The sequence below is a fragment of the Erythrolamprus reginae genome, chromosome 2 (genome assembly GCF_031021105.1).
Source record: "Erythrolamprus reginae isolate rEryReg1 chromosome 2, rEryReg1.hap1, whole genome shotgun sequence".
In the NCBI taxonomy this organism is placed as follows: Eukaryota; Metazoa; Chordata; class Lepidosauria; order Squamata; family Dipsadidae; genus Erythrolamprus; species Erythrolamprus reginae.
The window spans coordinates 335,740,198-335,752,521 of NC_091951.1; the positions used below are offsets into that span (position 1 = coordinate 335,740,198).

The following is a 12,324-nucleotide window of genomic DNA, read 5'->3' on the forward strand; positions in this document are numbered from 1 at the left end:
TAAAGCCCAGTGTTGCAGAATGAAGTCCCAGCTGCAGGCCACAGCTGACCTTGGCAATTGTCTTGCTCCTGCTGCTCCTGAGACCTGCCCAGCTGGGCTCTGGGTGAGGCAGCTGCTGGCCACAGGAGACTTTCTTTCCTTCCTACATGCCACAAAACAGGGACCATCTCTATAGGACAGTGTTTCCCAACCTTGGCAACTTCAAGATATTTGGACTTCAACTCCCAGAATTGCCCAGCCAGCATTTGCTGGCTGGGGATTTCTGGGAGTTGAAGTCCAGATATCTTCAAGTTGCCAAGGTTGGGAAACACTGCTATAGGACATCAATTTCACTAAATCAGTTCAGACTGCGGATACAAACAAGCTCAGTCATTTCTCACAAGCTGGCGTAACAAAACAGACTGTACTCGTCTTTTACCTGGCGCTTGTTCATTCGCCGTAGGTCTCCAAAAATATCCATCTTGAGAGCTGGAAGGAAAGAAAACGAAGATCTTATTATTAAACTGGAGTGACTGTGAAAGTGACAAGGGTTTTCTCACATAATCAACAAGGTGGTGCCAAAAGTCAGGCAAATTGCAATCAACAGGGTACGAGAGTTGGCACCTCTAACAGTTATCGATTGTGCTGGTAGAATTTCAGCTGTATCGCTCAGTCCCAATCTACCCCATTATTTTATTATTTTTAGATTAAGCTGGAAATAGTCTTATTTGTTATAGTAGTCTCTTCCAAATTGCTGCCCTACAGATAGATTTCGAATAGAATAGAATAGAATAGAACAGAATTCTTTATTGGCCAAGTGTGGCGGCCCCGACCCTTTGGAACCAACTCCCCCCAGATATCAGAGTTGCCCCCACCCTCCTTGCCTTTCGTAAGCTCCTTAAAACCCACCTCTGTCGTCAGGCATGGGGGAATTGAGACTTCCCCTTCCCCCTAGGCTTATAAAATTTATGCATGGTATGTCTGTATGTATGATTGGTTTTTTAAATTGGGGTTTTTAAATTAACTTACCGTAAATATTAGATTTGTCTATATTGTCTTATTATTGTTGTTAGCCGCCCCGAGTCTACGGAGAGGGGCGGCATACAAATCTGATTGATAGATAGATAGATAGATAGATAGATAGATAGATAGACAGACAGACAGACAGACAGACAGACAGACAGACAGACAGACAGACAGACAGACAGACAGACAGACAGACGTTATTGGACACCCTACATGGCAATGGACCAGATTACCTCCGGAACCGCCTGCTACCGCACAAATCCCAGCGACCGATAAGCTCCCACAGAGTTGGCCTTCTCCGGATCCCGTCGACTAAACAATGTCGTTTGGTGGGCCCCAGGGGAAAAGCCTTCTCTGTGGCGGCCCCCGCCCTCTGGAACAAACTCCCCCCCGGAGATTAGAACTGCCCCCACCCTCCCTGTCTTTCGTAAACTACTCAAGACTCATTTATACCGCAAGGCATGGGGAAGTTGAGATAGCTCTTCCCCCTAGGCCATTACAAGTTATGCATGGTATGTTTGTGTGTATGTTTGGTTTTATAATAGGGGTTTTCAGTTGTTTTTTATTATTGGATTGTACATGTTGTGTTTATTATTGTTGTTAGCCGCCCCGAGTCTACGGAGAGGGGCGGCATACAAATCCAATAAATTATTATTAATTATTATTATTATTGTCTTGGTGCATATGCTCTCAGTGAAAAAAAAACAGAAAAGATAAGTTAAAATTAAAGTTCCAGTCAACACTTCTCTGTTCTCAATGAATCCAGAGAGTGTCACCTTGTTTAGAGTTACCTATATATATGCAATATATATGCAATATGTTTTTTAACATTGTAGGCAGCGCAGAGTCTCTCTCTGGGGATCTTGGGCTGTTAAGAAATGTGAAAATTAAATAATAAAATAAAATAAATAGAATAATAGAAAACAAAAATAAAATAAATCATTTATTTTTTTAAAAATCACTGGCCATGCTAATAAGTACAGAAATATTAAGGAGTTAATGGCCACCGTTCTATAAAGGGCCAGACTGCAGAAGTATTTTTACAGCAGTTCCTTTGGCCATTAGCACATACCACTTTGAGCAAAGAAGTAATACTTCATGTTCAAGCTTTATTAGTACTCTGGCTAAAAACGAGTCTATTCACTCTTTGCAAGAGGAAGGACAGGGACAAATTGTAATGTTCTTCTGAAGGGCAGTATATCCCACGGTGTGGAAGCAATGAGAAGCCATTATAAAGAGCCTAAAAATCAGACATTCAACTTTGACACAGAATTTTCTTAATGGATATATGAAGTCACTTTATACCATGAGAGGCCACAGTGGCATACAGTATCTCAGTATTATTTTAATTGCCACCAGCTCTTTAGTTGTTGCATGGGAACACTTAAAAAAAATTAAATATAAATATAGGCTGCTTCCGGTTTCGCTGAGGATCGCAGCGGAGTCTCTTGGCAGGGCTCTGCCTCGAGACCCCTCCAACCCTCCCAGAGGTCGCCCCAGCGCGATCGGATCGAGTCCGGATGGCTCGATCCTAGAAAAGGGGATTCCCCTCTGCCCGGGGAGCCATCGCCGAGGCTCCAGGACAGAGGGTTCATCCTGCAGCTCTGGTGCAGGGAGCACCGGTCCTCTCCCAAGAGGACACGGCCATTGCGATCCCACCTAACCAGTGGGAAGCAAGAAACATCAAGAGAGTAAAAAGCAGAGAAACTGAACAACCCTAATCGAAAAAGGAATATTGCCAAAGAAGCTACAATTAAGGTAAAAGTTTTTTCTATGTTCCATGCTAAACAAGAAGTTTAAAAAAACAAGAAAATTGAATCGGAGTTTAAACAAAGGCGAAAGAGAAAGTTGTTAAAACAACATTGTATCCAGGCGCGAATTAACAGCCGGAACTTATTCTAACCACTTTCACTTGTTTTGAATTGTTGAATTTTTGCAAACAAGGAGATCTAGAAGATTTTAGAATGAGACATTAAAGGATTTATTATTCATAAAATGACATTATTTGGTTGAAAAAAAATTTTTTTCCTCTTTTGAAACATTTTTGAAACATTTGGTTACCGAAAGTTGAAAAATGAAGTCCGGGCTGGGATTTTTCTAGCGGAAGGACCAGACTGCTCACTATTTTCCTACAAATTCTGAATAAACATTTATAAAGGGAAAAGAACCTCTTTTCCTACATTTGAGAACTTTAAAATTTGGATTATCTAATCGACGTTTTTTTTGGATTATTCTGTTGGACTATTTCCATTGGATTTCGTTTGGATTAATAGCGGTTTGTGGATTAACAGCATTTTCGTTGGATTTACTGCGGAGAGATTTCTTCCTGGGCTGTGAGAGACGGACCGACTTCATTTTAACTTCGTGAGATTAAACTGCATTTGCTTGGAAAAAGTTTTATAAATTTTCTAAAGACTATACCCTTCTTCAAAAAACGGAATACCTTTGCAGTACTCATTAAGGTGTTTCTGACAACAAATTAGATCTTCAATCAATTGTTTGTTTTTTTTCTTGCATTTTCCCTTTGATAATTTCAATTTTTGAATTTTAATTCTATATTACATTATATTACAATTGGTTCTGTTTATGCATTGCTAAATTTTCTTTTGGTCTTTGGTCCCCTGTTCCTCCTAATTGAATAATAGTCTTTAACTCTGATTGTCCCCTTTCTTCACATGCTTTTACCCTCCTTCTCACTTTGCTGACTTTTTTTCCTTATCTTTGCAGCTGTGCTAAACTAATCTCTTCTCCTTTTCCCCCTCTTCTTCTTCACATCTTCTTGATATAAACTTTGACTAGAGTAATAAGAATAAATAAGTTGAGCATTAATTAGATATATTTTAAATTTTAAGTGTATTTGAAATTTAGCCTTTTATTTGAATTAGAACTTTTATTGCTATTAATTAATTGCTATTGATTTAGTATAACTGTTACTGTGGGTTTGGAATTTATAGAATCTCTTTACATTTTGCTAACATAAAATACCACTAAATTTAAATTTGAAAATGTCAAGTTCTTCCACCCATACTAAAACAATCAAGAAGCAAACAACTGTCATTTCTTCCCCGCAAAGTTCACCACATCCATCTCCCGCACAGCAGACTTTATCTGCAACTATGTTCACCAAGGAGAAGGACAGGGAGAAACAACCATCTCTGGCTTCAATCCAAGAGACATTAACAACATTAAATGACTTTATGCTAAAATCTCAACAAGACGCAACACAACAGAGAGATGAAATTAAAGCAGAGATGGCGGAAATGAAAGTTGACACAGGTGAAATGAAAGACCAGATGAAGGAGATTAAGCAAGCCTTGCAAGATAATGAAGTACGAATGAAGGCAGTGGAAGAAAAGGCGGAAAAGGTGGAGAAAAGAATTGGTCACTTGGAGGACAAAGCTGCTTCACGTTACAGAGGGTATGATGAATCAATTACACATCTGGAAATGCAACGTGCGTCATATGGACTTCGATTTCAAAACGTAATAGAAGAAAAAGATGAAGATTTAAAGGCCATTATGGCTGACATTATTGGGAAAATCCTTCAGATGGACCCAGATGACATAAAAAGAGAAATCGATGAAGTCTTCAGAATTTCTAACAGCTATATTCGCCGTTTTAATCTTCCACGCGAGATTCACATCAAATTTGTAAGAAAAAGCATGCGAGATGATATATTGCATTGGTCAAGAGCGGGACAACTACAACACCAAGGCAAAGAAATAAAAATATTAAAACAAATCCCAAGACGTGTTCGAGAGATTAGAAGAGACTATCATTTCTTGACCAAACTTCTGATCAAAGAAAACATAACTTTTCGCTGGCTTATTCCACAAGGTCTATCATTGACATGGAAATCAACGAGATATAAATTGGAGAATCTAGACCAAGCAAGAGACTTTTATGAAAACAGTGGAATATGCGAAATGGAACAGATAACAAAAGAACTGGAAGCAATGCAGGCCGAAGCCATGGGGGCACTTGCACAAGTGGAGGACCAGGACCATGGGGCCAGAAGAAAGCAACCTCAACGCGAAACCAAGAAATACAACAAATGACTACATTGAGAGATTTAAAAATCTTTTCAGTAAATGTCAATGGACTTAATGAACCAAAAAAAAGAAAACAAATGTTTTCCAAAATCAAGAATCAAAAAGCTCAAATTGTGATACTCCAAGAAGTGCATATAAAAAAAAGTAATCGGAATTTATTGTTAAATAATAAAATTGGAAAGATGTATGCTGCGTTAGCAGACCAAAAGAAAAGAGGAGTGGCAATGTATGTTGAGAGTTCTATAAATTCCAAACAACTATATAGTGATGATGAAGGTAGAATTTTGATTGTCCAGATAGATATTGAACCCAAATCGCTTGCTATTGTTTCTATATATGCCCCAAATGATGACCAAATTGCATTTTATGAAAAATTACATCAAAAAATTTTAGAATTAAATTTGGAAAATATGTTAATTATTGGAGATTTTAATGCCATAACAAATAGACAATTAGACCATTCGGGGGTGAAGAAAAGTTGTAAAAAGAAAAAAAAGAATTTACTGCCCTTAACTTTCCAAAAAATGAAAGCAGAATTGCTATTGAATGATATATGGAGGGAAAGGCATCCTCATAGCAGGCAATATACTTTTTACTCAAACCCCCACAAAATTTGGACTAGAATAGATATGGTGTGGGCTCCCAAAACAACAGCAGAGTACATACAAGACGTAGAAATAGATGTTAATACTTGGGCAGATCATAATCCAGTTATAGTCTATATGAGAAATATTAAAAAACATCGCAATTGGCAAATGAATAGAAATATTTTGAAAGAGAAAGAATATAAAGAATGGATGGAAAAGGAATTAAAAATATTTTTTGAAATTAATAAAAATACAGACACCACCCCTCAGAACTTGTGGGATGCAACCAAAGCATACATAAGAGGATTAACAATATCCTATACTGCAAAATATAATAAAGAAAGAAAAAGAAAATATGAACAATTAATAAATGAATTAAAACAACTAGAGTTTCTATCACAACAAAATGTGAAAAATAAAGATTTGGGGAAAAAAATAAATTTAATTAAACACAAAATTAGATTACAAGAACAAAATCAACTATTGGAAAAAATAAAGAAAGCTAAGCAACAGTATTTTGAGCATGCCAATAAATCAGGTAGATGGTTAGCATATAAACTGAGAAAGCAGAGACAATCTAAATTAATTAGAAAATTAGAAGATAAAGATGGAATAATAAAATATGACCCAGAGGGAAAAGCAAATATAGTTCAAAACTTTTTTAAAGAATTGTATAAAGATGATAATATTAAAGAAGAAGCCGTATTTAAATACCTAGAGAGTGCAGAGTTACCACAAATAACAGAAGAGCAACAAGAAAAGATGGAGAGTCCAATAACGATGGAAGAACTCCTTATAGTTATTAAAAAGCAGAAAAACAACAAAGCCTCGGGACCGGACGCTATCCCGGCAGAGTGGTATAAAATAGAAAATGAAGTATTAAGAAATAATATGCTCCAAATTTTTAATGAATGTAGAGTAGATGGCAAAATTCCTAAATCATGGTCGGAATCTTTGATAACTTTAATTCATAAACCAGATACACCAAAAGAAAAAATTAAAAACTATAGACCAATATCTTTATTGAATGTAGATTATAAAATTTTTATAGCAATATACGCAGATAGATTGAAAAATGTGATAAACAGCAAAATTCACTCAGACCAAAATGGTTTCCTTCCAGGTAGACAAATTAAAAATAATCTTAGGACAATCATTAATGTATTAGAGTATTATGAGCAACATTCAGATAAAACATTATCTTTAATGTTCTTAGACGCGCAAAAAGCTTTTGATAACGTGAATTGGACATTTATAAAGATGCAATTAAATAAAATGAGATTCGGCCCCAAATTTGTTAATTTAATAGACGCTATTTATTCAGAACAAACGACAAAAATTATATTAAACAATGAACAATTAGAAGCGTTTAAAATAAATAAAGGAGTGCGGCAAGGATGTCCCATATCACCTCTTCTTTTCATTATGACTTTAGAAGCACTCTTAATAAAAATAAGATCAGATCCAAAGATAAAAGGTTTAACAGTTAGAAAAGAGATATACAAAGTCCAGGCCTTTGCAGATGATTTGACTTTTATAATGGAAGATCCGTTAGTCACAGCACCAAGATTAATCCAAACAATAGAACAATATGGCAAGGTGGCAGGTTTGAAAATAAATAAAAATAAAACAAAAATTATAACTAAAAACATGAGTAAAATACAAGAAAGCAATTTAGAATGTATTACTGGAATGCAAATAGTTAAAAAAGTAAAATATTTGGGAATATGGCTAACAGCCAAAACAATAACATTAAAAAATGATAATTATATAAAATTAATTAATGAAATTAAAAAGGATCTAGAAATATGGAATAATCTAAAAATATCATTTTTGGGAAGAATTGCTACGATTAAGATGAATATCTTACCTAAGGTATTATTTTTATTTCAAGTGATCCCAATCAATCCAGGGGCTAACTTTTTTAAAAACTTAACAAATGTGGTTAAAAAATTTCTATGGCAAGGGAAAAAGGCAAGAATTAAGATAAATATGTTAGAAGACATAAAAGAGAGGGGGGGTTTTGCGCTCCCAAATTGGAAACTATATTATCAGGCAGCCGCCTTAACATGGATTAAAAACTGGATAACTTTAGAGGACATGAGAACATCAATATTAGAAGGACATGACCTCATGCTTGGTTGGCATGCTTTTGTGTGGTACGATAAAGATAAAAACCATTCTTACTTTAAAAGACACACGCTGAGAAAATATTTATTTGATGTCTGGAAAGACATAAAGAAAAACCACTTTTTAACAATTCCAGATTGGGTTACCCCCCTGGACGCAATAATACATCCAAATTCTATTAATGACTCAAGAAATATAAGATATAAAGATTTGTTAGACAATCAAATGAAATTAAAATCTAGAATTAAACTACAAGATGAAGGGATACAAATTGATTGGTGGCATTACGCACAGATTAGATCCAGATACCAGAAAGATAGTACACTCTATATATTTAACAAAAGTAAAAACCTGTTAAGTGAGTTAATCACTAAAAACCACAACAGAGTAATTGGAAAAATATATAAATATTTGATTACCCACAAGAATATTGAATTAACATTAAAAGATAGTATGATACATTGGTGTAGAAACATAGGTAAAGAAATTGATTTAGATACATGGGAGAAAGTTTGGATGTGCAATTGGAGAATGACTAAATCAGTTTCTTTGAAAGAGAACCAAATAAAAATGTTTTATAGATGGCATCTCCCACCAAGTAGATTAGCAAAAATGTTCCCAAAGACATCACCTTTGTGCTGGAAATGTAAGAAAGAAATAGGATCCTATTATCATCAATGGTGGACATGTAATAAAGCTAAAATGTATTGGAAAATGATAGAAAAAATGACAAAAGAAATTACAAAGCAGAAAATAGATTTCACCCCGGAGTTTTGTTTGCTAGGAATTACTAACCAAAATTATAAAAAAGAAATTTTGTACTTGATTATACATATTTTTACAGCGGCAAGGATTATATACGCGCAAAATTGGAAAGGGGAAGATATCCCCAAAGAAGAGGGAGTTATTGCAAAAATATTAGACTGCGCGGAAATGGACATGATGACAAGACGCTTGAATGAACAGGAAGAAACCAAATTTTACGCAACATGGAACAATGTTTATGAATGGATAGATAAGAATAAAAAAATAAAGAAAGAAGAGTAGTAACAAGTATAGATATTTTAGATGATCTTTTCTTATTAAGATTTATCTTAGATTTAGTTTACATAGATAGAATAGAAATTTGTTTTTTCTAAAGATTTTTTGACTTGAAATTAATTAGAAACTTTTATATGACAGTTAATTTTTTTTTTTTTTACTAGATATTTTTTGTATTAGTAGCATTGAATTAGATATTCAATTGTGTATTCCTTTTTCTGTATCTGCAATTATACTTTTGAGAAGAGCAGGGATGATACATCCCTACAATGTATGTTAAATGTTTGTAAGTTTGTTTGTCATTTTAAAGAAAATTAATAAAAAGATTTGAAAAAAAAAAAAAAAAAATTAAATATATACATTAAAAAGAGAACATCATCAAATACAAAGTATCTCATAATGCAAGTTAAACACAAAACAGAAAATAAAGATAAGAACAGAATCAAAGAGTAAAAGAAAAGATTAAGAGAGAGTAGAGAAAAGAGTTATGTCAACTATCTAGTTGGCATTTCAATCACAAACGATCTATAGTATCAATTTTTGTAATGGTTATAGGTTGCCCCTCAATGTTGAATATTCATAAAGTATTGTTAATCAAGTTGAATGCAATGGTATAATTTTTAATGGTTATTGTAGGTTTGTGGAAGTCCTTGGGGATTAGTTTATACAGTTTGAAAAGGCGTCTTGAAAAGATGTCTTGATTGATAGCTAATGTGATTTAAACTGAAGGTTATTTTCATAGAAACATAGAAGACTGACGGCAGAAAAAGACCTCATGGTCCATCTAGTCTGCCCTTATACTATTTCCTGTATTTTATCTTACAATGGATATACTGTATGTTTATCCCAGGCATGTTTCTCATCTCTTGACTCGAGTTGATAGTGGGAAGTATTTTGGGAACACTTTTAATAAGAGATAGAGATACACATGGCAGAAGGAGGTCAACCAGAAGGCAACTGCCTTTGCAAGATATATTAAAAGAAAGCTATGCATATACACAGACTCAGAAATTAGCAACTTTTCTAACATAAAGCTGAGCAGCCAGAAAAAGCTGCAGAAATAGTTCTGATCAGAAATCAAATTATGGTTTCCAAGACCTCAGTGGATTGAATTGAATCTCAAAGATTGTAAAAGAAATTCAACTGTATATCTAAAAAGCCCAGTTACACGTACCTGAATCTTCTCAATGAACCGCATCTCACAATTAACCATACCAGGCTTCCTAGACATTACACAACTTAAGTGTAGTTTCTGATATAACAGATGATATAACAGATAATACTAATTATCTGATATAACAGATAATACTAATGGTTGTATAAGGCTGTGAGATAAAGTTTGCTTAATCCATTACTCAACAGATGCTAACTGCCTGAATTCACAAATTGCCAAAAGCAAACCACAGGAGCATATAATTCTACTTTTTTCTACCCAGACAAATCTTGCAGGTTCTCAGCACTGAACACTATGACTGGGTTTAGACAATGCATTTAATTCGGTGGTTAGGCCAACAATTTATTTAAATCTGCTTAGCTTGAAGGTTAATCTTTATTGAGGCTTTCTGTTTGTGTAGCATTGTTGTAGAAAACCAGTGAGAAAGTTTGCAAGGGAGACCGAGAAAAAAGTGGGAAGAACAATGAACAAAAGGAAGAAGAGTTTTTTAGTAACTTTTCTCATTCTCTCTCCATTTGGTGGCCAAAAAAAAAAATAACAGCTTAATCTGGTTTACAAGAAACTCAAGAAAAGTTTCAAATGAACAAGCTACCAAGAAAAGTCTGGAGATTCTTGAAATTTTGGAAGGGAGAATCCTTACCCTAATTTCTTTAAAATTGCAGATGGATGTCTAGGGAATTGTTGCTTCCTTCGCTGTGCACTGTGGGATGGGGCCAGGTGCCCCACCTGTTTGAGAAAGGTATAGGTCAGTCCATTGTACAAAGCCAAATATTAGTTCAATTCAATCACCTGCTTCAGTGAGCTGCAATGGGTTCCCAGAGCGGACTGCGCCCACTAGTTTCAATAGAAGAGAATATCTATAGCTCAGGGTTGAATTGTTGGATATCGTGATACTCCCTGAGCTGGGCTGCCATCTTGAAGACATTTTATTACCCAACTAGGTCATTTCATCAAGCCAAATCCACGAATGCCAAGGAATTCATGAAAGCTTGGCATTCAGACAGATCAGGAAGGAGATGAAACCACATTTACAGAGTCTTCAAAGACACAGTGATCACACATCACACAGGTTTTATTTTGGTCACTGAACTTTTACGTGGTACTATTTAATGCATGTTCCTGTGAAAAATATATAAACCGGATTGTATTTTTAAAAATAAATGTACATATGTAGTTTGATCTTTGATAATTTTTATTAGAATATAATTTTGGGGGGAGGGAGTTTTTCACAGTTTGCTCCCAAGAACTTCTGGGACCCCACCAGGCCAGTCTTTTTCTATGCAACCAAGTTGCGCCTACCAGATGCTCAGCAGCAACATCCAAAGCCTGGACCACTGGCCATTTTGTGAGTGTGTGTGTGTGTCACTGGAAAAGCCCCCAGTTATCAGGACGTGATATTTTTCAAGCCAAAGGTGCTTTTTTAAACGCCATTGCTATTTATCACTGGAAGTTTTTTGAAAGAGACTGGACTGCCATCTGTCAAAAAATGGTGCAGGTCTGCTTGGGTGGGTTGAATGCAGTGTTTCCCAAGCTTGGTAACCTGAAGACATCTGGACTTCAACTCCCAGAATTCCCCAGCCAGAATGACTTTATAATATGTAAATAGATATATAGTATTGCTCGAGTTAAAAATGGTATCTACAAAATATGCCCCCATATTTTGGGGCGGATGTTGTCTGGTGGCGGGCACTAATCACTGAGCACTTGTTATACGTTGTGGGTGTGTTTTATATTATAAAATCAATAAAAATATTAAAAAGAGAGATTGGAAAACACGGGACTAGATAACCTCCAAGATCCCTTTCAATTGTGTCCATCTGTATCTACCTGTAACTTCTCCAGAAGGTCTCATGGACCCCTGCCCATCCCGTGCCAAAGACTCCCACCTAGGGCAGGCTGAGCTTGGGCAGTAAAAGCAGAGAGAGAGAGCTCAGTCCAGGCAGGCACCATCACCATCCGCCATGGCTCAAAGCACTCCGCGACCCATCATCCCCAGCCCAGGCAGCCACCTGCGCCGCTCACCTTTCTCTCCCCCTTCCTCTTCTTCTTCTTCTTCCACCTGTAACCAGGGAAGGCAACTTCTACTCGTCCCCTGCCCAGCCCCACTTTCCCCGCCTCCCGATCCAGTCAGCCGCGGTCAAGCAGGTGCCCCAGCCGCGGACGTCGCGCTTGCCGCCTTCCGCCTCGCAATCAAAAGCCTTATTCTGATTCCCCGGGGTTGCTCGCCAGGTCCAACGGAGCCACAGATGCTGGCCTAAGTGAGGCATCTGGGAGTTGTAGTCTCCTCCTCTATGCACTCGCGCCGCTCGAAGTCGAGCTTTGAAGTTTGGGGAAA

General features: G+C 36.3%; 1 protein-coding gene across 1 annotated transcript in view; it reads right to left on the minus strand.

Moving 5' to 3' along the window:
• The window catches only part of SEC11C (SEC11 homolog C, signal peptidase complex subunit), a 32,403-nt gene extending 20,301 nt beyond the window's left edge, over positions 1-12,102 (minus strand). Inside the window, exons 1-3 of the mRNA XM_070743508.1 lie at positions 12,012-12,102; positions 10,630-10,715; positions 419-468 (exon numbers count right to left, since the gene is read on the minus strand). Of these exons, the coding sequence (XP_070599609.1) occupies positions 419-460 (42 nt within the window). The 5' untranslated portion in view covers positions 461-468; positions 10,630-10,715; positions 12,012-12,102. The remainder of the gene's footprint in view (positions 1-418; positions 469-10,629; positions 10,716-12,011) is intronic.
• Positions 12,103-12,324: the final 222 nt, after the last annotated feature.